Source organism: Scardinius erythrophthalmus (assembly GCF_964197995.2).
Source record: "Scardinius erythrophthalmus genome assembly, chromosome: 8".
In the NCBI taxonomy this organism is placed as follows: Eukaryota; Metazoa; Chordata; class Actinopteri; order Cypriniformes; family Leuciscidae; genus Scardinius; species Scardinius erythrophthalmus.
The window spans coordinates 46,288,678-46,311,163 of record NC_138228.1 but is presented as its reverse complement, the minus strand read 5'-3'; the positions used below and the strand labels follow the sequence as shown (position 1 = coordinate 46,311,163).

At 39.1% G+C, this 22,486-nt stretch overlaps 1 protein-coding gene across 2 annotated transcripts in view; it reads right to left on the bottom strand.

The window, feature by feature from the left end:
- Nucleotides 1–225: 225 nt before the first annotated feature.
- The window catches only part of ppp1r37 (protein phosphatase 1, regulatory subunit 37), a 72,100-nt gene continuing 49,839 nt past the window's right edge, over nt 226–22,486 (bottom strand). For both annotated transcript variants that reach the window (XM_081372584.1, XM_081372585.1), the window contains 9 exons: nt 21,698–21,817; nt 20,195–20,345; nt 17,622–17,777; nt 17,407–17,519; nt 12,628–12,769; nt 9,820–9,986; nt 5,207–6,446; nt 2,052–2,153; nt 226–1,954 (listed from right to left, as the gene is read on the bottom strand). In XM_081372584.1, coding sequence (XP_081228710.1) covers nt 2,065–2,153; nt 5,207–6,446; nt 9,820–9,986; nt 12,628–12,769; nt 17,407–17,519; nt 17,622–17,777; nt 20,195–20,345; nt 21,698–21,817 — 2,178 coding nt within the window. In that variant the 3' untranslated portion in view covers nt 226–1,954; nt 2,052–2,064. The remainder of the gene's footprint in view (nt 1,955–2,051; nt 2,154–5,206; nt 6,447–9,819; nt 9,987–12,627; nt 12,770–17,406; nt 17,520–17,621; nt 17,778–20,194; nt 20,346–21,697; nt 21,818–22,486) is intronic.

The following is a 22,486-nucleotide window of genomic DNA, read 5'->3' as shown; positions in this document are numbered from 1 at the left end:
CATGATAAACCAGCTAGCAATATCAAGCCGCATGTTTTCTACAGCTGAAATAACGAAAAGCGGATGATACCAGAATTCTTGCACAATCATGATTCCACCAAAAAGTGGTGTAAAAATAAGGTCACTTTTAAAATAATAACTCCGCCCTGAAAGCAAATGTTAAGTATAACTAAAAAAATGCAATTAGTGAAGTTACTTTATGAAAACATTCACCACACATGCTACTTTTGTCATTACATGCATTTATTTGAGAGGGAAAAGCCATACACATCTCTTTGTGTTTACCAGTACAGTTTGATTAATTTAACAGGTAATTTTAAAAATTACTAAAAATAAAGCATTACAAACATTGGGTTGGGGGCACAGAAGTGTAGATCTCAAGGTCAAAGACAATCTGGATGTAGAGGCAAAGCTCCTCCGAAGCCTGGCAGACTGAGCTCTGCTTTCACAGTCAGAGCCGACATCAACCAGACGAGAAAGAGAAAGAGAGAAACCGAGAAAAGCACCAACCACAGAGCCTGGAATGGTGGCGAGTACTACATTTATCGGGTCAGGCCTCGCTGCGATGTCACAAGCTTCTCGTTTGTCCTACGTTGGTGACATCCTCTGAGGTAAAGTTTAGTCTCTAGTGTCTCCAGCGGCAGTAGCTTCACACAAGTGTAGTGTTTTCTTCATCAAGTCTTGTGGTCCGACTGCCTCTTTGTAAATGGCGGCTTTCATACCCAAACACACTCTTGATTTACATAATATACTCTCGCAGAGCTCCGCCCCCATTTATATAAATCAACAGAGCCCCGCCCCCTTTCCCAAACCCCAACCAATCAAAATAGGAAAAAACTTTAAACTTAATATTTGCTCTTTATAGAATCTGAAAATATACACCAAAAGGGGGAAAATCCCACAATAACAGATTAAAAAAAAAAGAAAAAGAAGAAGAAGAACAAAGAGGAACAGGGAGAGAGAAGAAAAAAAAAAAAAAGAGAGAGAGAGAGAGAGAAAAAAATAATCATCACACAACAGACTCGGGTTGTTTAAAATAAATACAAACTGATTCAGCCAAGCAGAATAAAGAGCTGAGAAAGGTTTAAAGGCAAGTCCTGTCTTCGGATGAGTACGTATGGTGACACACAGGGTTACCAATGGAAGACAGAATGAGTTTATGTGTATTTGTGTGTGTGAGAGAGGGAAGAGAGAGTGAAAATTGTACAATTCATTCGCCTTGAGTCGTCTGGATGATTCGCTGAAGATCAATAATTACCCAGCCGAGGCAGAAGCCGCTCGTTCCTCAGGTTTCAGGCGCGCTCGAGGCTTCAGAGGTGCTGGTTGATGGTGAGATCAGACGTGGATGTTGTGGCTGATTCCTGAGCAGCAGCAGGAACGAACGGAAAGCGGATGTGTGTGTCACTTTGGTACAAGTCTTTTTTTTGTGTGTGTGTGTGTGTGTTAAGGAGACAATAATAATGACAAACGCACACATACACTCGAGTGCAACGAAGCACTCGCTAAACAACTTCCACCAGCCGGATGAGATCTGAAAGCCAAAACCAATGAAATGTCTTTGCTCAAAGTGTTCCAGCTGGCCAGTCTTTCTAACGCATTACAACCTCCAGTCCACGAGGGGGCGACGGTGAGCAGCGGCGCGCCACGGTCAACAGCATGAAGTGGTTGAACAGAAGAAGGTCGCCGGCTAGCGAAAAGCGTTTCTCTGCATGTGCGTCTTTGGTAACTGAACACCATCGCTGGACGAACATACTGAACAACTTTACGGCAACTCACCAATCACAGATGAGGTTTTCGTAATTTGAATATAATGCCAATTTTCACAAAAGGTCGGTCATTCGAGGGAAGACGAGTTCCCGGTGTTGTTTTGAAAGTTTATGGAAAAGACACGAGAAAGACGGAAAGAGTCCAGAGGAATATGAGCCTCTTCTGATTCTCACTACACGTGTGGACCCTGAGAAGAGACAAATGCGGGTTAGCTTAACCAGACTTCCTCTTAAAGTTATTATTCCATGGATTCCTTCATAAACATGGGAATTTTCTTGCATTACCTAGGTTACAGCATTATGGTGCATCTCTGCTGGTGTCCAGACTGGCATCAAGGAGAAGCTCCTCTAAATCCTGCCCGCAGCTCAGCTCTGCAGTCACGCTCACTAACACACACACACACACACACAAATTATAAAACGGTTAGTTTTCTGTGTTCACAAGTTTCAGTCTTTTCAATATAAAAGTCTTCTCTACTGACTGACTCACTCATAAAGGCTTTGCCGCCGTCTACTGGCGAAATAATGTAACTTCGGTCAGGGACTATTTTTTCTAGCGGAAGGAATGCTTATTATTGATTTTACTTCATGAAAGTTGCATTGATACATATTTTTTGGCTTTAATATTTGTATTGTGTGGTAACTGTTTTATAAAAGCAGTCAAGGCTAGCGCTGTATCGTGAATAAGTCACGACTGAAGGGGTTTCTCCGCTTCGGGTCGTGTCTAACAACGCCCTTCAGCAGTGACCTATTCACGATACAGCACTAGCCTTGAGTACCTTATTGCTTACGTATCATTCCCGGCACGTTCAAAAACACTATCGAGAGGATATATTGTCTTTGTGCTTTCACTATACTCGGGTTAAAGGGATACTCCACTTTTTTTGGAAATAGGCTCATTTTACAACTCCCCCAGTTGAGTTTTGGCGTTTTCGAATCCATTCAGCCGATCTCCGGGTCTGGCGGTACCACTTTTAGCATAGCTTAGCATAGATCATTGAATCGGACAGGACCATTAGCATCTCTCTCAAAAAAATGACCAAAGAGTTTCGATATTTTTCCTATTTAAAACTTGACTCTTCTGTAGTTACATCGTGTACTAAGACCGACGGAAAATGTAAAGTTGTGATTTTCTAGGCTGATATGGCTAGGAACTATACTCTCATTCCTGCGTAATAATCAAGAAACTTTACTGCCGTACCACGAGTCCAGCAGGCGTAATGACATGACGCAGTGCCTGAAAATAGTCGACCCTATAGTCTACCGAGCTGGGGACTATTTTCAGGCGCTGCGTCATATCATTACGCCTGCTGGACTCGTGGTACGGCAGCAAAGGTCTTGTCCGATTCAATGATCTATGCTAAGCTATGCTAAAAGTGGTACCGCCAGACCCGGAGATCGGCTGAATGGATTCGAAAACGGCAAAACTCAACTGTTTAACTCCGGGGGAGTTGTAAAATGAGCCTGTTTCCAAAAAAAGTGGAGTATCCCTTTAAGTCCTGTTCACAGCTCAGTCCAATATGACTAAATGGTGCAAAAGTATCACTATTTCACCACAGTTGTGAGCTTATGAGTTGCGGCGAAGGATCCGGTAACCCCGGTAACAAAGAAGCTGCGCTACTTCCTGTTTCTGAACATTCAGATTTCTGAATTCCCAAATACTTAATGGGCTATTTACTTTCAAATCTGTTTATACTTTAAAACGTTTTTTTACACTTTAATCTGGAACTAAAACACACCCTAGATATTGTATTGTTTTAAAATGTTCAGAGTTAAACCTATTAGGAAAACAACACTTAGGTTTTGTAACTTAATTCAATACCGTGATAAAAGCGTCAGCAATTGTCGTGATATGAAAATCTGATACATCACATGCCTAATTTAGACCAATGCAATGCGTAAAAATTGTAAGATGACAAGATTATTTATAAAGCGCAATTAAAAACAATGTGCTGAATGAAAATGCAAATGCACTCGCTTAAATTAGGCGGTGCTTAAAGGACAACAGAAACACAGTGAGATCGGGAGACCTCTCCGTAACACCAACAGGCCTGAACCGGCGCGTTAACAGCAGATTATTCATATCCATTTATTTATTGCACCATACAGTCGCCTTGGTCTGAACAGGCCTTGATAGCAAGAAAACACAATAAACTTGATTAAAGAAAATTACTGTTATAAGTATATTACGTCCCATCTTCCAATGAGCAATTCTGGAAAAACATGACTCACTAAACTAACTGCATGTTATTACTTTCAGTGATGCCAGTCTCAAAATCAAAAGCAAGTGTAAATTTACATATTTGCATTTTGCAACAGATTTTCTTTAATATATAATAAAAGAAATGCAGACAAAAATTCATGTTTTTCGTGCATATAATTGTCTGGTAATATTTTATAATAGGGGTGAGAATCCCCACGATATGATTTTATTGTGATTTTAAACATTTAAGTCATAATTATAAGAAGTCGTAATCTGGCAGGGAGTAAATATTAATTAATAAATATTATAAAAAAATATTATATTGAGTTTAATCAAACTGAAAAGATCGATACTTAGAGTCCGTGTATCCCCACGCAAAACATAGCAATACTCTAATGTATCGACCTTTTTCCCTCAATCCCTATATTATAATGTCATCTAATCAACACTGAACAACTGAATAATGACTGTTTACTATTGTATTTTTAGAGAATTGAATTCTGTTTGCATCACTGAATCATTATGTTCCTGTTTATCTCTGTAAAGCTGCTTTGAAAAAATCTATGATTGTATAAAGTGCTATATAAATAAAGGTGACGACTTCACAGTGAGATTGATGTGAACAGGTCTTAGGAACCAAGGAAATGTAATTTAATCAAAATAAATATGCAACAATATTGTGTTTTATACAGACAATCCAAGTCTCCATTGACTTTGCATTGTGTCCTTGTCATTTCTGACTTGTCTAACAACGTCTAAAAGCTGCTATGTGACGAGGTGTACAGCAAACAAGCTAAAAAAAACAGAAATACATTTTTATAAGCTGTCAACCCCAAAAAACGAGTGTTTAAGGAGACAAAAGTGGGTACAGGCTGGAACGAATGGGTAAATTGTGGGATCCTGACACTAAAAATACACTATGTGTGCAGTAAACATTTTGTCATTGGTAAGTAAAATATCCAAATGTCAGTTTAATATACTATATTTCTGTAAGCTAAGCTATCCTGTCGCCGATTGCGTTCCCCTCCAGTGGCCGTCAGTTAGTTCGACAGCTTATAAAAACTTATTTCTGGGTTTTGTTTAGCTTGTTTGCTGTACACCTCGTCACATAGCAGCTTTTAGACGTCGTTTTGTTTTTGTTATAAGTCAGAAATGACAAGGAGGCAGCTTCACACAACGCACAGTCACTGGAGACGGTCGATGACGTGGAATATGAGGTAATCCACTGGTAACTCACCATGCTCCATAATGCAGCTGGCTGGTTTGAGTCCCTCTGCCTCGAGCAGGTGAAAGGCAAACTCCGGCTTCAGCCCATTGGGCAACACTATTCCCGTGCTCATAACCGGACAACCTTCTTCTTCTTCTTCAGGAGATCCCTCTTGTGCACTACTGCCCTCCGCTTCCAGGAGTTCATGACCTCCTGTGACCTCCAGCTCTCCAGGGTTTCGCGTCCCGTCCGGAGACGGTCCTGACTCTGATGGCTCTCTTTGGGTGGGACTCGATTCCTGCATCTGGTCCTCCTCACTGGTCTCTTGTGATGTTTTTGTCTTAGCATTTACTGGCACCTCCTGCTCTAAGTGAGTCTGACCGAGTCTAACTTGGCCTTCAAACGGCGTAGCGAGTTCCTGTTGCTGAACTTCATCAGAATGAGTTGCATTCTCTCGCTCATCTGCAAGCGAGGACGCTGACGTGTTCATTACTTCGTCGGGCGCTGGTGTCGTTTCTGCATGCGATGTTAACGTGCTGAGCTCAGACTCTGCAAGTTGTGTTGATTTCTGCTCAAGCGCTTGTGAAGGTGCATCTAAAGGTGCTTTTATGTGGATTTGTGTGGGTGTTTCAGATGCTTGGCTCTCTACCGCCCTCTCGAGGACACATTTTGGCAATGCAGTCGCTTGTTGCTGCTCAGGAGGGCTTTCAACACGCGTTACCATGAAGATTTTGTGTCCTCTACCGGGACTAGACACAGAGAAAAGGCGGCCAGGAGATGATGGGGCTCCGGAGGAAACATTGGCCTCGGTCACTTTAATTCCCGAAATGAGTGCTGGAGATCCCGGTAGAGGCGGCGCCAAGGGCACGACCTTACAGGTGTTTATTGCAGGAATCGGTATTGGAGAAGTGCTCTGTGTAGACGCACTCGACGCCGCCAGCATCTCCTCCTCATCCTCAGTGTCTGAGTCGGAGTCGTCTTGCACTGTCGTCTCTTGATGTTTGACTTCTTGGCTCTCGGATACGTCCTCTTCATTGCCCTCCTCGGTCGAGTCTCTCTGAACAGCAGCGTTTTCTTCCTCGCTCTTCTCAGCAGACGCATCTTCCTCATCCTCCTGAGCTTGCTCCTCTGTGGCGATCTCTGGCATTGAGGCGGACTGTCTCATTTTCTGTTCTGTTTCTTCCTTCTCTTTGGCCAAGATGAAGTTCCTCTTGCAGCCGTTCTGAATGTCGGCCAGCAGGCCGCGCTGTGTCTCAATGAAACTCTTCACCTGTACCAACACAGAGGAAAAAGCTGTAGTGCAGTTATGCAATAACAAGAGATCAATGCCATAGTTACGTGTGCCGAACACTGTAGTAAATAATTAACTAGTTAGTGGAAAAATAAAATAAGAGGCTCCAATATAATATATATAAACAGCAATATTTACCCTGATCTTAAAGGGCACCTATTATGGAATTTTGAGATTTACCTTTCATGTAGTGTGTAACATAGATCTAAGTGAACAAAAACATCCTGCAAAGTTTGAAATATGAAAGTGCACCGTATATAAAGTTATTGTCTTTCAAAAGTAAGAGTCGACTCTGAGTCATTTTTATGAATCGTTAGAAAGACGACTTTTTCTCTGACTAGATGACGTCAACTTGTCAAGTTATTTGAATACGATACGTCCACTTATTGCACTCCAAGGCCAGGGAAAACTTGAAAACATCATGGCGGCAAGACGCTAGGTGTGTTCGACATCGGCTGCGGCTGGATGTAACCGTTTATATACTGTCTATGGATGTAACCGTTTATATACTGTCTATGGATGTAACCGATCGGCGAGAGTAGCCGAGTGCAGGCTGTAGGAGCTGCAGACGGAGACGTGAAGTCGGACACCTTCTGGTTCCCGTAGTGACCGCTCACGTGGTGTTTGCATACTTTACCACAGCTGAAGTGAAATAAATGCAATATTTGCCAAATAATACACAGATGTTTCAGAGACATTTTCATTCAATACTTTATGTACTGCTTCATACAGCGTCTGTTTGAACAAGAATAAAGTTCAACATAAGCTACTATCAATGAAGTGGAGTCTACGTTTATTAATCAGTTTTAATTTGATAAACATGACACAATATAGCCTAACATCGCAACTACATGAAAAGAGTGTTTACTGTTATAAAAAACGGATTTGTGAGCTTTAGAGGAACTAAAGGTGTTCGAATAAACACGCAAGCTGCATGAAGTCGAACAAGCCCGCTGTGTTCTGAAGTGCGACACAAAAGCAAACTTTTCCTGCACAGAGTAACGTTATACTGATCACAACTGACTGGGTCATCTGGCCAATCACCGCAGATTAGCGTCACGCAAAGGAGGGGTTTGGAAAAATGAGTCGTTGAACGAATCATTTGGGAGTCGGTGAGCAAATCAGGTAAAAATAAATGCATATTATACGACAACAAAAGTGTTTTTTTGTCATTGCATGCATGTAAAACTGTTGTTGGGGACTCCCAAAACAACATTAGGAACATTTTAAATGTCATAATAGGTGCCCTTTAAAAACTAATCCAACATGAAGACTTTAAAGGGGTCATATAATGGTACATGCACTTTAACAAGTTGATCATACTGAAATGTGTGTTGGCAGTGCCTTAAACAACCAGCATAAAATTATAAAAATCCATCCAGTGTTTTTTTTTAATCTTCTTATATGTTTCCCCCATCTCAAATCAAGCCGTTCGACCGTGTGACGTCACATGGTCGGACGCCCCAGCAGCCTTTCAACACAGACCCACAGCAGAACACAGCAGTCAATGTTGATGTTCCTAAATCCGAACCGCTGAAGACGCAGTGGCTGAGTTTGTTTTCGAAGGGAATATTCCCCACGATCAACGTCAATGCTTTCATGTTTGCGCGAATCATTTCACACACCAGACTGCTTTACAAAGGGTCAGTATAAAGCTGGTTTTGCTAAGAAGCTGCTCCTGAAAAAAGGATCGGTACCAACTATTCGTGTTCCTGCTGCCCCTCCAGAAGAACTGAGTGAGTGTAACGTTTTATTAACCTTTATATTAATCTTTATATTAATATTATTGTAGTGTTGTCAAAAGTACCGGTACTTCGGTACCAAGTCGGTACAGAAATTTTTAAAATGTTACGATACCAGCATTTCTGTAGTACCGAGTACCGGGTATATTCGGCACCCAGTAATAAGCAGCTGCTTTCAGTCGCTCCGTGTTTATCTAAGTGCGGGGCTCCAGACTAACTTTTTTTACTAGGACTGTAGCCGATATATACCACAATATATATAGTTTCTGTGAATATTAAACCGCAAAATATTAACCCTGCATGTTCTGCTTGTCTCTGTGTGAATGAATGGCGCAGACGCGCGGTTTCATTTACCTCACACACACACACACACAGACGCACGAGTGACGCTCGCGCTGTTTTCAGTCTCTGCTGCCTCACGATATGATGACATGATGAAATTCATCTCCAGAGCCGCTCTGAGAGTCACTTCATGAGCATTTTACCGTTTAATTTGAGAAAAACTATCGTCATATCATACACACACAGAAACTCAAAGGTCTTCACGGCAACCCGTCAAAATAAAAGTTCGGTTTAACTTGAAGAAATTTACAGAAATAATTATATTAGGCTACTGTACAGTAGATGTAGCTATGTCTCCATGTATTAAAAATACTAATAATAATAACTACTAATAGTAACAATAACTAAGTAATAGTAATAGTAACTAATAATAATAATAATGTGTGCATTTGAAGGTTGCTTGTTTCACTTGATTTTTTGAAGTAATATTTACGTTTAAACAGCATGTAGCCTTCAGTGCTTTTATGTATAATTTACTTATGATTACCGTCATAAATAGTAGGCTAAGTCATTGAATTGAATTTAATATTTTTTTCAAATAGTTAAATAAAATAGAAAAATAGTTCCAACAGATTTTGCTGTGGTACCGAAATTGGTACCGAGAACCGTAAAATTTTAATGGTATCGGTACCGACTACTGGAATTTTGGTACCGTGACATCCCTACACTCAGGTACATTACGGCATGTTTTCTATGTATGACGTTCTCAATATAATTCATAATCCCACGTTTATAATGAACAACGCGTTATGGTTATTGTGTTATTGTGTTACGGTGTACGCACAGAACAGAGGGGTGGGGTGAGCAAAGCTCATCATCATTTAAAGACACATGCACTGAAACGGCGTGCTAAAAACAGCTGTTTTTGACCAGGGAAAATTAGTGTTTTCTTACAATACTAATGAGAATTTTTAATTAAAGTATATTACAAACTTTTCATTCATACCCTAAAGAATCATAATAATTTGTACAAAAATGGCATTATATGACCCCTTTAATATTTCTCATGGAAATGGAAATTGATAAAACTTACCATATCTAATGTCGTATCTGGCTTAACGCTCTCATGCACATTGCATGTTGTGAGATAAAGAAGGATCAGGAAACTAGTCTAATTAAACTGGAAACGTAATGTCCAAAAAAAACAACACCACATTGAAACTACTGTTGCGACATATTAGCATATTAGTGTTGTAAAGTTGTAAATATACTCAGTCCTACTTTATATCAAGCTAAATCTTTCCCCCTCCCCTTTAACAAACCCTCACCGTCTCTTTCTTGGGCTCTCGGTCCAGGTCGAGTCGGAGCAGAGATGTGTTGACCTTGAAGGCGAGGGAGAGAGCCATGAGGCCGCCGGTCTTGATCTCGTTCTCCCGCATGTCTAGCCGGAGGAGCCTCGGACTCTCCGCGATGAACTCCGCTATAGCGACAGCTCCTATAACATGAACAAGCACACGATCATCTTCGTGCTCACACACACTCAACACAAGCTGGCCTCTATAGGGCTGCATGATACTGGGGAAAAAACGTACATTGCGATATTTTGTTTTTCGATTGATTGATTGATTACTTTATTATCCCAATGGGGAAATTTTGTTGCTTGCTTGTGTTTCAACATAAGTACATACAAAGAACCAACAATATACATACATAAATATAAAAACACAAAACCCCCCAACAAAACTAATCATCACTGAGACCCGCTCAGTAAACACCAACACTACCTTTCATTTAACAATTTTACAGGAAGGATTTTTCCCCCCTATTTTTTAAAAATGGCTAGAAATCTCCGACCCGAGGATAATCTCTCAAATTTATCGCACAGAGGATGCCTATTGTCTGATATGATGTTTGTAGCTTTACTAAGGCATCTGGTTTGGTAAATTTGTTCAAGACCTCTTAGAGGTTTAAACTCCAAGTAGTTTACTCGCAATACTTTCTTAAGCGAACTCTGTAGTTCCACTGTGACGTTTCCAAACCAACACTCTTACATTGAGACGCTTACAAAAAATGACAACATCTTCCTAAGGAAGTATAGTCTTTGCTGTCCTTTTTTGTACACAGCTTCAGTCCAAAGACAACCCCGAGGACGTATTTATACTCATTAACACACTGAATCGGCTCCCCTTTAATAGTGGTCACACTCACTGAAGACTCCGGCGAGACACTACAGGTGAATAGGGTAAATTTTTTAACTAGCAGATATCACCATGAAACCTTCCCAGTTGATTACCTACATTAAGATGAGAAAAAAATGTATTACAAGTTTTCTGTAATTCAATGTTTAAATATGCAAATTAGGCAATATCTAATTAAATATGCACTAATTTGCATATATTTTAAAAAACTAAATCTGAGTATTGGATAAAGCCAGGTTAAAAATTATTTTTTCATTGTGTTCACATATTAGATGGGGAAAAAATTAGAGGGATTTATGGATATCTACTTTTGTTATCCTGTAATTCAGAATATACTGTCAATAGCCTTAAAAAAAGGATTTTCGCCATGTTTTTTGGAATAAAATGTTATATAAATCAGGCTAGGAATAATATATTTACAAATCCCTCAGTAAATGTCTTCATAATATAACTAGGTACAAGACTGGAAAGTTTGGTGTGTATCGGTGCCACTGAAGTGGAGATTTCGGACTTGGAGAATGAGAGGAAAGTCATTTTGAGAAAACGGGCTTTAAAGATTGATCATCAGCCAATGAGATTGCGCATTCAGCCCTTTTACTTTCACAATTGGTTGCTGATAAAAAGGAAATGACCATATTTGGATCCGACAGCATTGTACAGGAGAGAGAGAGAGCTTTCCAGCGGTGTGTGATGACAGGAGCAGCGTGAGGATTAAGAACGCCAACTTTTGTTGAATTTATGAGAAATCTACAGACGCGCACAGACTAAGTGTAGTAAAATAAAGACGTAAATGTGTATTTCAGACTTTTTTTCACAACAAGTCTGAAAGAAGACATGTTATTGAAGACAAATATCCAAAAATCTCAAAATTGACCAGTAAAAAAAAACTCGATGTTTTTGCCTGCCGTGTCTCGCCTTAAGGTTTGACATTTCACACCAAGAAATAATGTGATTTAAAACTGTCCTCGTCCCCTGAAGGAGACTGACTAATGCAGTATCATCTGCAAATTTGATTAGATATCTCCCTGAATGGGCACTTATACAGTTGTTTGTGTACAATATAAACAATAGGGGTGAGAGGACACAGCCTTGTGGGAATCCAACATGACTAATTTATTTATCCGACAGTGATCCACCCACACTCACTCGCTGTACTCAGTTACTCAGAGTCCCGCAACCACATAATCAGTCCTCCATCTAGGACAAAGTTTATATTACGATACAAAAACAATTTCACCAGATGATTTGAATAGCTCTATTTGAAAATAATTAATCATTCTAGAATAATTAGGGTGATTTTGTAGAGGATTGAATCTGCGTAGAAAATTATAAAAAAAATTGTTTAAAAGCATAGATAAATACAATAGAAGAAAGATACAATTGAAATAAGCAGTGCTTTATGTTTGTTTTAGGTAAATCTAACAGTATTCAGGTACAAAAATTGAATCATCAAATGTAAAATACCAGTCTTCACTATACAAATGAAGACCTAAAATGACACGCATCAGTTTTCTTTCTCTGTTTACGACACATAACCGACTGTGTTTACGAGGATTCTCACCGAGACGTGAGATTGTGCGTGCACGTGTCCGTTTAAGCTCTAAAGAGAGAGAAAGAGAACTGAATCCGGCGTTCACGTGCTGTGCGCTCGGCTCTGTGCGCGCACAGAAAACTCGACTTGCAAATGATAAACTTTCACTCTATGATGGTTAAACTTTCCAAATAATCCGCGAATCACATGCATTCTGAGCATCTGGCGCATGCGGATCAACTACGATCCCTATACTTGACATCGCATATCCTGCGATGTGACTATTACGGATGCGCACATCGCGATATCGATGCTAAAACGATAAATCGTCATCAAAGTCATCCATCTTAGATGAAGCAAATTCATTGTGGTCTTGTGTAAGTTCACGTTTGCACTCCAGATCTTACCTTCACAGGAGAGTTTGGTGGAGGCCAGACCCAGCCTGAGGATGGACCGGTTCGCTACGAGTCCGTCTTTCAGTTTGTGCACTCCTTCGTTCCCTACTGCGTTATGGCCCAGGTTCAGTGTTTCCAAGCTCTGAGTGTACGGCTGCAGCAGCAGAGCGAGAGAGATGGATCAGTGAAAGTAAAAGAGTGGAAATAGAAAAAGAAAAACAATTGAAGGAACTGAAAGTGGATTAAATATTCAGTGTGAACTAGGTATGCACCGGTGAGGACATCTTTACACCGATAAATAAACTTACGACAACACCGGGGTGGGGGAGGTATAATTTGCGAGAAACAGGGAGCAATCAAGAGAATCAGCTGCAATCAAAATTGAAATCGATTTTAAATGCACACTCGCTTTTTACATTCGCTTTCAAATTCGCAATCATGCATATTCTGATTGCACATTTGACAAGATCTCTCCTTACTCTTGTCATGTGATAAGTGAAATCTGACTCCAGTTGCTCGTGCTGTTTGGAGCAGAGCAGACGCTTTCAGTTCATAATTGCAGTGCCCGTTGTTCAACTGAACTAATGGTAAATGGTTATGTGATGGATATAAACTCCGAATTCAGAGGAAAAGTTCAAAATTGCGAGATGTAAACTCAAAATTCAGAGAAAAAGTAAAAACAAAATGTGAGATGTAAACTGAGAATTATGAGAAAAAAAAGTTAAAATTGTAATATATAAACTCAATTCCGCGAAAAGGTTCAGGATTCCGAGAAAAAGTAAAAAATTGTGAGATATAAACTTAGAATTCCAAAAAAAGTAAAAAATTGTGAGATATAAACTTAGAATTCCAAAAAAAGTTAGAAATTGTGAGATATAAACTTAGAATTCCAAAAAAAGTAAAAAATTGTGAGATATAAACTTAGAATTCCAAAAAAAAGTAAAAAATTGTGAGATATAAACTCAGAATTCCGAAAATTTTAAAAATTGTGAGATATAAACTCTAAATTTTAAAAAACTCACATCTGCTAGAAAAAATTCAGAATTGTGAGAAAAAGTTTTATTCCATGGCGGAAACACACTTCCATAGGAATCTAACAGGAACTACTGTATTCTTGCAGTAAAGCGTGTGGACGTACGCTCAGACACTGTTTATAAACCACACAGCCTGTTCAGAAGGCACGCACACACTGCAGTGCATTACACACAAGGCTGTGAGAATGTGTGTGCGCCTTTAGTTCTTAATTAACAAAAAGATGCCAGGACACACGTAAACACGAGCGCTGCACGGTCAGCATCTGCCAAACAGCCACAGTTTCCACTCAATCTCCATAATGACCATCTGACTGAATGAGGACAGGCCTCATCTCACCGCCATCTGATCGCGGTGGACATGCTGTAGTGCCAGTCATTTCATAAGGCGGCATAAGGGGCTTTTGTTATGTCGTATATGCAATACCGGTCAAATATTAGTATTTTTTTATGATTTTGAAAGGGGTCTTATATGCTCACCAAGGCTGAATTTATTTGATCTAAAGAGTAAAAACAGTAATATTTAAAAATACTGTTTTCTTTTTAATATATTCAAAATGTAAAAGTAAGAGTTTTTTCAAATAAATTAATACTTTTATTCAGCAAGGACACTTTAAATGGATCAAATGTGACAGACTTTTATAAATGTTATAAAAGATTACAATTATTATTTCAAACAATTCTGGTTCTTTTAACTTTCTCAAAGAATCCTGAAAAATAAAATAAAATCGAAGTACATATTTGACAGTTTAAAGACTGATTGAAGTGTGAATTTTCACAGTGAAAATAATTCAAAGAATGTAAGAAGTCAAAATTATGTTTGATAAGGAACAAAAGAAAAATGAGAACGGTCCTGTTGGTTGATCTCTGTAGTTTGATCACCCAAAACATCTGTGATTACATTGTAAGTATATCGAGCTAGTAAAAAAATATTTTTTACAACCGCAAAAATATTAGACCTGAAACCATTGATATTATCATAAAAAATGGTCAGGGTTTTTGTTGATGAATAGTCAGTCAAAAAATAAATCACCCTGATTAATCTAATAACGGTTAGATTAGTCGATTATTAAAAATCTAATAACGGTTAGATTAGTCGATTATTAAAAAAATTATTAAACTAACTAGAAATTTTCATTGTCAATTAATTGATTAATCGTTAATACAATATTACTAGTATTTTCCTATTACTAAATAATCAGCTTTTTTCCAAGCACTTATATTTAGTAGTATTAGTATTATTATTATATGTAGTACACAATTATATTTGAGTAATACTTAATTTTAGTGTCTTTGTTACATGTACTTAGTTTAGTAAAAATTTTGGTTACACTTTATTTTAAGGTGTCAGCAGGCACGTTTCCATTACAGATTTGCGCAAAACATTTGCGATTTTTTCTAAATGTCGACAAAAAACTATTGTGAAATGACGGCGTTTCCATTAACCGATGTTATGCGATTAAAACTTCATTTTTCCTCTCGAGATCAGTAAAATCATTCCAAAAACCATGGCAATGGACGTCGGTAGGATTCTGTACTATATCCCGGCCACTGCACTGGCCATTATTATTAATCGATGGAGATGTATGTGTGTTTTCCAAGCATTAATGGTAAGGAAAGACCCTTATTATACTGTGAGCGGCACATATGAGGAGTTTCTGGGTGTTTCTCCCTCATATCTGCTTCCAGGTCTTGATTGTGGCATTTATTTGAGGTTTAGAATCCATTATTCCTGTAATTATTTTGTCTTATATGAATTTAATAAAGAACTCTGTCTAGTATTCTGTCCAAACACACCGTGTCATCTAGGCTACGTCAGGTGACCTATAAATGCGCAAAAACTGTTATAGGTTATAATATTTTGCAAAAACGAAATATTTATTTTTCGAATTGCCTGTAAAACCTCCTCATGCGAGCGTAAAAACTTTCATGCGATAAATGGGAGTTTTTGCGAAATTGACGGGTTTCCATTGGGCGTATTTTCAATTCGCAATTTCAAATTGCGCAATTTGAAAGGTAATGGAAACACAGCTACTGTTACAGTGCAATTATGTTTTTAAGTACTGAGTAATATTAATTAATTACATGTACTTACTATAGGGCAGGGAACGGCAACTGGCGGCCCGCGGGCCAAAACTGGCCCGCCAGCAATATTTTCTGGCCCGCCGGATTATTATGGAAGTCCTAAATGCTGCACAAAACTCTTCCAATACTTGAGAAAAGCCGTAGTCGCGCGGCGATTTCACCGCCGCATACTGTGTGAAACACACATAGGGAATCATGCGGCGCGGGATTACATTTTAAAGTATAACTGTACGTTCAAACTGGACGCGAATAGCGCGTCAAATTCGCGCCTGCCACGTCTAGTTACGCTTGACCACTTTGTGTCCATTCGCGCGTCAAAAGACTGTAGCGGTCAGAACTCTGGTGTACTTTGGACGGAGCGGGCGGTCTGACTGACAATAGCCCATTCCAACACCTTTTGACAGCGTATCCGCACTTAATTCGGACCACCTGTAGGCTACACCTAGCTCTGAGGAGCTGTTTGGTACTGAAACCATTGTCAGCCAACAACATTCTTTTTTTGCAAGGATGTTTGAAATAGTTCGGCAGAAAATAGCCTACTTCATTTGTCAGTAGGGCAATATGATTTTCGTTTAGGTTGCTTAGAAATTTGAGTGATAGGCTGCTTTTGTCCTATTTAATTTATGTTATTTATATTTCATAATTTTTTTCTTTGGCATTTTTTTCTCTGCTGACAGTAGGCCTACAATGTTAAAATAGCGTAATATTTATATTGCCAGACCTCCTTAAACCTTAGGTGTGTATGTGTGTGTCCCGAATAAATAATAATAATAAAAAAGGAATAAAGTTCCAAAGTCGGACTGTAAGCGAATGAGGCATGATTCACACCTTTATTAAAATGGCTGTAATCTGTTACCACAATAGTACTTGATCTGTTTTAAATTATTTCCTTGATATATGCTTAAGGTGTTAAATTCAAAATAAAAAATCAAAATTAAAATTAGTCTAATCCAGTAATACATTTTTTCTATTTTTGATCTGAGTACAATCAGAAAACCCGTCGTTATTTGTTTTTTCATTTTAGTTCAGGAAATAAATAATGGAAAAACAAGTAGTTTTTCATCTTTTTATTTTTGGTTTTAATTTGAAAAAACGATTGAACGAATGATCCACGGACAGTGACGGACCCATCATATTCTGCGATTATAGGCCTATATAAGAGTATTTAATTTGTATCCATAGGCCTACTCTGTGTAGCTGGCCCGCCACCTACTGGCAAAAAAAAATATTGGCCCTCGGCCAAAGTTACTTGCCGACCCCTGCTATAGGGTTAGGGTAGGATTAGGGTTTGGTTGAGGGTTAGTTGCATGTAATTATGCATAATGTACTGTTATTACTATGGTAAGTACATGTAACAAAGACACTAAAAGTGTTACCAAAATTTTAAATCATGCATAATTACAAAAACTAACCCTAAACCAAACCCTTTAGTAAGTACATGGTTGCTAATTAAGATTGTGCAGAAGTTCATTGCATAATTACACAAAAAAGGACACCTCAAAACAAAAGTGTAACCTCTATTTCTTTCAGTGAAAAGACAATGAAAATCTGTGTTGAGCTTGGAGTGAATTTTGTGACGAAATCCCGTTTTGCTTTGTCGTGTTGCTCTTGGTGTGAATAAGCCCTGTGAAACTGTCCATGGAAGCGTTTGAGACATAATAGTGTGGATGTTTACCAGAGCGGCGGTCAGGTAGCCCATGCCATTGTGTGTGAGCTGGTTGTTCCAGAGCACCAGAGTGACCAAACCCTTCCTCTGCTCCTTGAGACCCTCACATATATACGCCAACCCTGAGGAAATACACACAAAGAGCTAAAGAGTGCTACAATTGGCTGAATGACAAGTACACAGATTTCTGGAGGAGGAGAGCAAGCGGAGACACGAGGTCAGACCTGAGTCGAGTATGTGATTGTTTCTCAGGTCCAGAATCTGGATGTTGTAGTTGAACTTCAGGAGGTTCCCCAACTGAGCCGAATCCTGCAGACCGTTCAACTTATTGTCAGCCAAATACAGCTCTCTGAGGTTCATGTTCATCTTCAGTGCCGTGGCTGCACACACACACATGAAACAAGTTGCCTTTTAGTTGCTTCATTCATTTGTGGAAAATGGTTAACCCTATAAATTAGAATCAGAATCAGAAAGAGCTTAATTGCCAAGTGTGCTTGCAATGCACACACAAGGAATTGTTCTCGCTTACATATACATAAAACAACAATACACATAATAATAGCATTTAAAAATAAAAATTTGAAAAGTATATAAACCTAGAATAGACATATTTACAGATATTAACGCATGTACAGTCAAAACGACAACAGAACTCGTTCAGATCCTCAGCCAGTTGTTGATTCCCAGCAGACTGAGGTGGCGATGTCTTGTAATTGGTGATGATCCACACTGATGCAGGATTGTTTTTCCAGTTTTTAAGAGTAGCTTCTTTTAGCTTCTCTTTAATCTGTGTTTTTGGCCTGTTTGTACAAGAATTTTCCCCCACTTCTGTAGGCATTTTCTTTGGCTTGGCAAACCAGGGTTGATCATTATTATCACGATGTTAAGTAAGTTCTGGTAGGAACGCACATGTTCTCACATAAACTGATGTAGTGAGTTCATCTAGATCAGTGGCTCCAGCTTCAAAAACACTCAGTTCAGTCGAAACAGGCTTGTAGATCACGCTGGTCCATCTCTTTACAGTCCTTACTGTAGGCCAGGGATGCACCGAATACAGATTTTTGGGGTTCGGCCGAATACCGAATCCACTGGTTAAGATTCTGCCGAATCCAAAACCGAACACCGCATCCTCAGTCCATTAACACAGTAAACACATTAATGAAGTAAACAACGTCCACGGCAGTGTATTTTTCATTTTATTTTATAAAAATATTGGCAACATTATGCCAGGATGACAAGTGGGAAAAACTATTTTGACAATTGCCATAGGCCTATGTGTACCCTATCTCAAGATCCAATCAATATCCAAAATATTAGCCTTTTAGATGTATAAGGCCCGCTGTTTGTTCGGTGTAAGGCTAGCAAAGCTGGTAATGGTCGTCTGGTAAACACAAGTTTTTAATCGTGACTGTCCTTTCTTTGCCGTTCCTGAAGTTGCTGCATTTTGGCTGCTGTCTGTCGATTCCTTCATGCACAACTCGTATTCTTTCGGATACGCAAATGTTTTAACAGCGGCGATGTTGTGTATTGTTTAGGGTCCTTGCCACCACGAGACAAATCGGCATTTCAAATTGAACATGTAGCTCGACTTGAATCGCCTTCTTTTGACTGAAAGTACTGCCAAACAACACTTTCTGCTCACGAGGTCCATTTCACTTTCTCACAGCCGACTGCACTCGAACAGTCCACCTTCGTAAACACCTTCCCGTAATCAACGGTGGCGTGACGTCGACTAGCGTAGCGCACGTATTGCAAGCCAAGGTCCCCGTTAAAAAGCCCAATACTCGGCCGGAGCAGAATCCTGGATTCGGTGCATCCCTACTGTAGGCTCAGCAGATTTAAGTTTTTGCCAGTATGTCGGGAGACAATGGACCAAACATTAGTCAGAGAGTCCCGAAACTGCTCTGGGAACAGTGATACGTGTCCGGTCCAGTATGATTCTGCCTCTGGTTGGGCATGTACTGGGCTGCCTGGATTTAGGTAGTTCACGAGGTTTGCTTAAAGTCCCAGAGAATAATAACAACAGAGTCCGGGTGATTTTGCTAGACGTCTGTGATGTGATCAGCCAGTGTTTGCAGCGCTGTGCTCACGCAGGCTTGAGGAGGGATGTCAACATTAAACCAAACAAGAAAAACTCATGCAGAAAATAAAAAGGCATTCAAAGGCCTCTAAATTATCAATGGCCAAAAACTTGTACACAATCTACTACATGCCTTCTGTCATCTGACGGATAGTTCACACTCTTTTAGAAAGTCATAATTTGTATTTATCGTTATTAATATTTAAAGATGAAAATTCACTCGACTAAAACAACAGGTTTACTTGATTATCCATACTTAGTACAATTTTTTTTTTTTTTTTTTTTTAAATCATGACAAAATGTGAGTATCAAATAAGATACATCAGACTTTTCATTAATCATTTTTATTTAGAGGAACAAACTGAGCAAAAATATGCAGTTTGGTGCCCATGCTGATATGTATATGGCCACATTCTGATGTAATGCTTCTAATGCAAACCAATGAGATCTTAATGACAGCATAGCAGACTACTTACAGAACAGAACATGCATATCGTCACTCTATCTGACAATAATGTCTCAGTAAGCTGATATTTAAATGCTTAGCTTTATGATCAAAGCAATTAATGCAATGCAATAAATTATGGTTGAGAAATGAACACAAATAAACCTTCCTCAAAAGCCTGATACTCACATTTTAACAAACAATATGGATAATCACATAAAACCTAAGTTGTGTCCACAGTGTTCCCGATAATTGTTTTTTGCATGCATTACCCAGCAGCATTAGCGGTCGTCCTGAGATGCCGGCGTTCTCCAGGTGCAGGACCGCCAGGCTGCCGCTGATCCGCAGCGCTCGGGCCACGAACGGGGCCGAATGGTCCAACAGAGGAGTGTTACGGGCGTCCAGGTACTGCAGAGAGCTCGTCTGGAGGAGACACACAGATGGATGAAGATGAGCACACCAGCCGGAGCGGGTTAAAGGAGTAGTTCACTTTAAAATAAAAATTAGCCCATGAGGTCATCCTTAAAAATATTTTGGTTTGCAGTAACAGAAAAAAAAAAGGTTGGTAGGTAGCTCTATATTTTTTTTTCAAGATTCAATGAAAAAAAAAAAAAAAAAAAAAAAAAAAAAGTGAAATTTTGGTCATGGTGATTACGTAGGTATTTATTTAATCAAATTTGCATATCGTGACATCACTGACTGGGTCTTCAACCCGTGCCTTCGGGCGCACCATTGCAAACCTCATTCTGATGCAGGTTATCTATACCACAAACAATTTGAAATCTTTGTCAAAAAACATTATTGCATTAATTCCAGCTGAAATGGAAAATTTTGAATAAACATAAAAATAAAAATGAGGCAGAATCAAGTAAAAAAGAAGCCACTAGATTTCAATGAAAGTGGATTTTCAGAGGGAAACAAATAAATTAAAATGACTTTAGAATTCACAAAATAACAGTTAAGTGCATTAACATGCAATGTAATACCTATGAGAAAACATGTTAATGTGTTACATTTGGGATGTTTACATCTGAACCTGTGTGAGTTTGAGCGGTGACCGCGAACATTTTATTTACTGCAGCCGCAGTCATCATTACCAAGCGCGAACCCAATGAAACGAGGCGAACGTACAGGTCATAGTGTGACATGCGTAAACCAATGGTGCAAACATAATCATAGATGACGCCACAGGGTTTTATTTAAAAGAAAGAACGGAGCCTACATTTGTCTGTAGGCCTAGACAATTTATATTCACAATACTTCGCTTCAGAAGGCCTTTATTATCCCACAGGAGCCGTGTGGAGCTCGTTTACGGTGGATAGATGCACGTTTCTGAGCTTCAATCTGTTGGTTGCGATCCACTGCCATTAGAGAGCCAGGACATTTTTTTTTATTTAAGTCTGATTGTATTTGTCTGAAAGAAGAAAGTCAAATACACCTAGGATGGCTTGAGTAAATCATGGGCTAATTTTCATTTTAAAGTGAACTAATCCTTTAAGGGTTTTCTTTTAGAGTGGTGTCATGTTGGCGTTAACAAGTTAATAACTAATGATCTTTGCAATGGAAGTGAATCAATCAAAACTAACTTTAGCCGGACAATAACTTTATTCTAGAGCTGCTGTAAAGCCTAAACCATCTCTGTTACTGTAATTTCCTATTATCACTGTAAAGCTGCTCTGAAACAATCTATATTGTTAAAAGCGCTGTATAAATGAAGATGACTTGACTTCAGCTGTTCCTAACGAGTGTGACATGAGTGTCAGTCCCGGTCTCACCTTCCTCATCATGTGTGCGGCGGCCTGCCACCCGCGGGTGCCGATGTGCTTGTTGCTGGAGATGTTGAGATGAGTGGCGGATTCATAGTACTCGATCATATCGAACAAAGCTGATGCTCCCTGAGAGACAGAAGAAGACATGCTCTTATTATTTTTTATTTATTCAGTACAGCATTTCAGAATAAAGAGCGAATTAATTGCTGTGTGTTTTGTTTATTCAGGAGAAGGAGAATTTGAAAGGGATGTTTGCAAAACACACACACACACACACACACACACACACACACACACACACACACACACACACACACACACACACACACACACACACACACACGCAGACAACCTGAGATACCATGAAAACCACCTGGCGCTCCTGTTCAGGGACTGATGAGGGAAACATGTCTCTATTATCGCTAAGGCATAATTAAAAACATTATTAAAACACATATTACCATGGTGCATACACAAACGGTCAAAAGTTTGGAATAATTGAGATTTGTTTTGTTTTGGAAATAAGTCCCTTCTGCTAATATCAGTAATATTGTGAAATTTTTCTACAATTTAAAATAGCTGTTTTCTATGTGAACATATTGTAAACTGATTTATTCCTGTGATCAAAGCTGAATTTTCAACATCATTACTCCAGTCTTCAGTGTCACATGATCCTTCAGAAATCACTCTGATGATGATTTGCTGCTCAAGAAACATTTATGATTATTATCAGTGCTAAAAAAAAGTTTTGCTGCTTCATATATTTTGAAAGTGTGATAATTTTTTTTTCTTCAG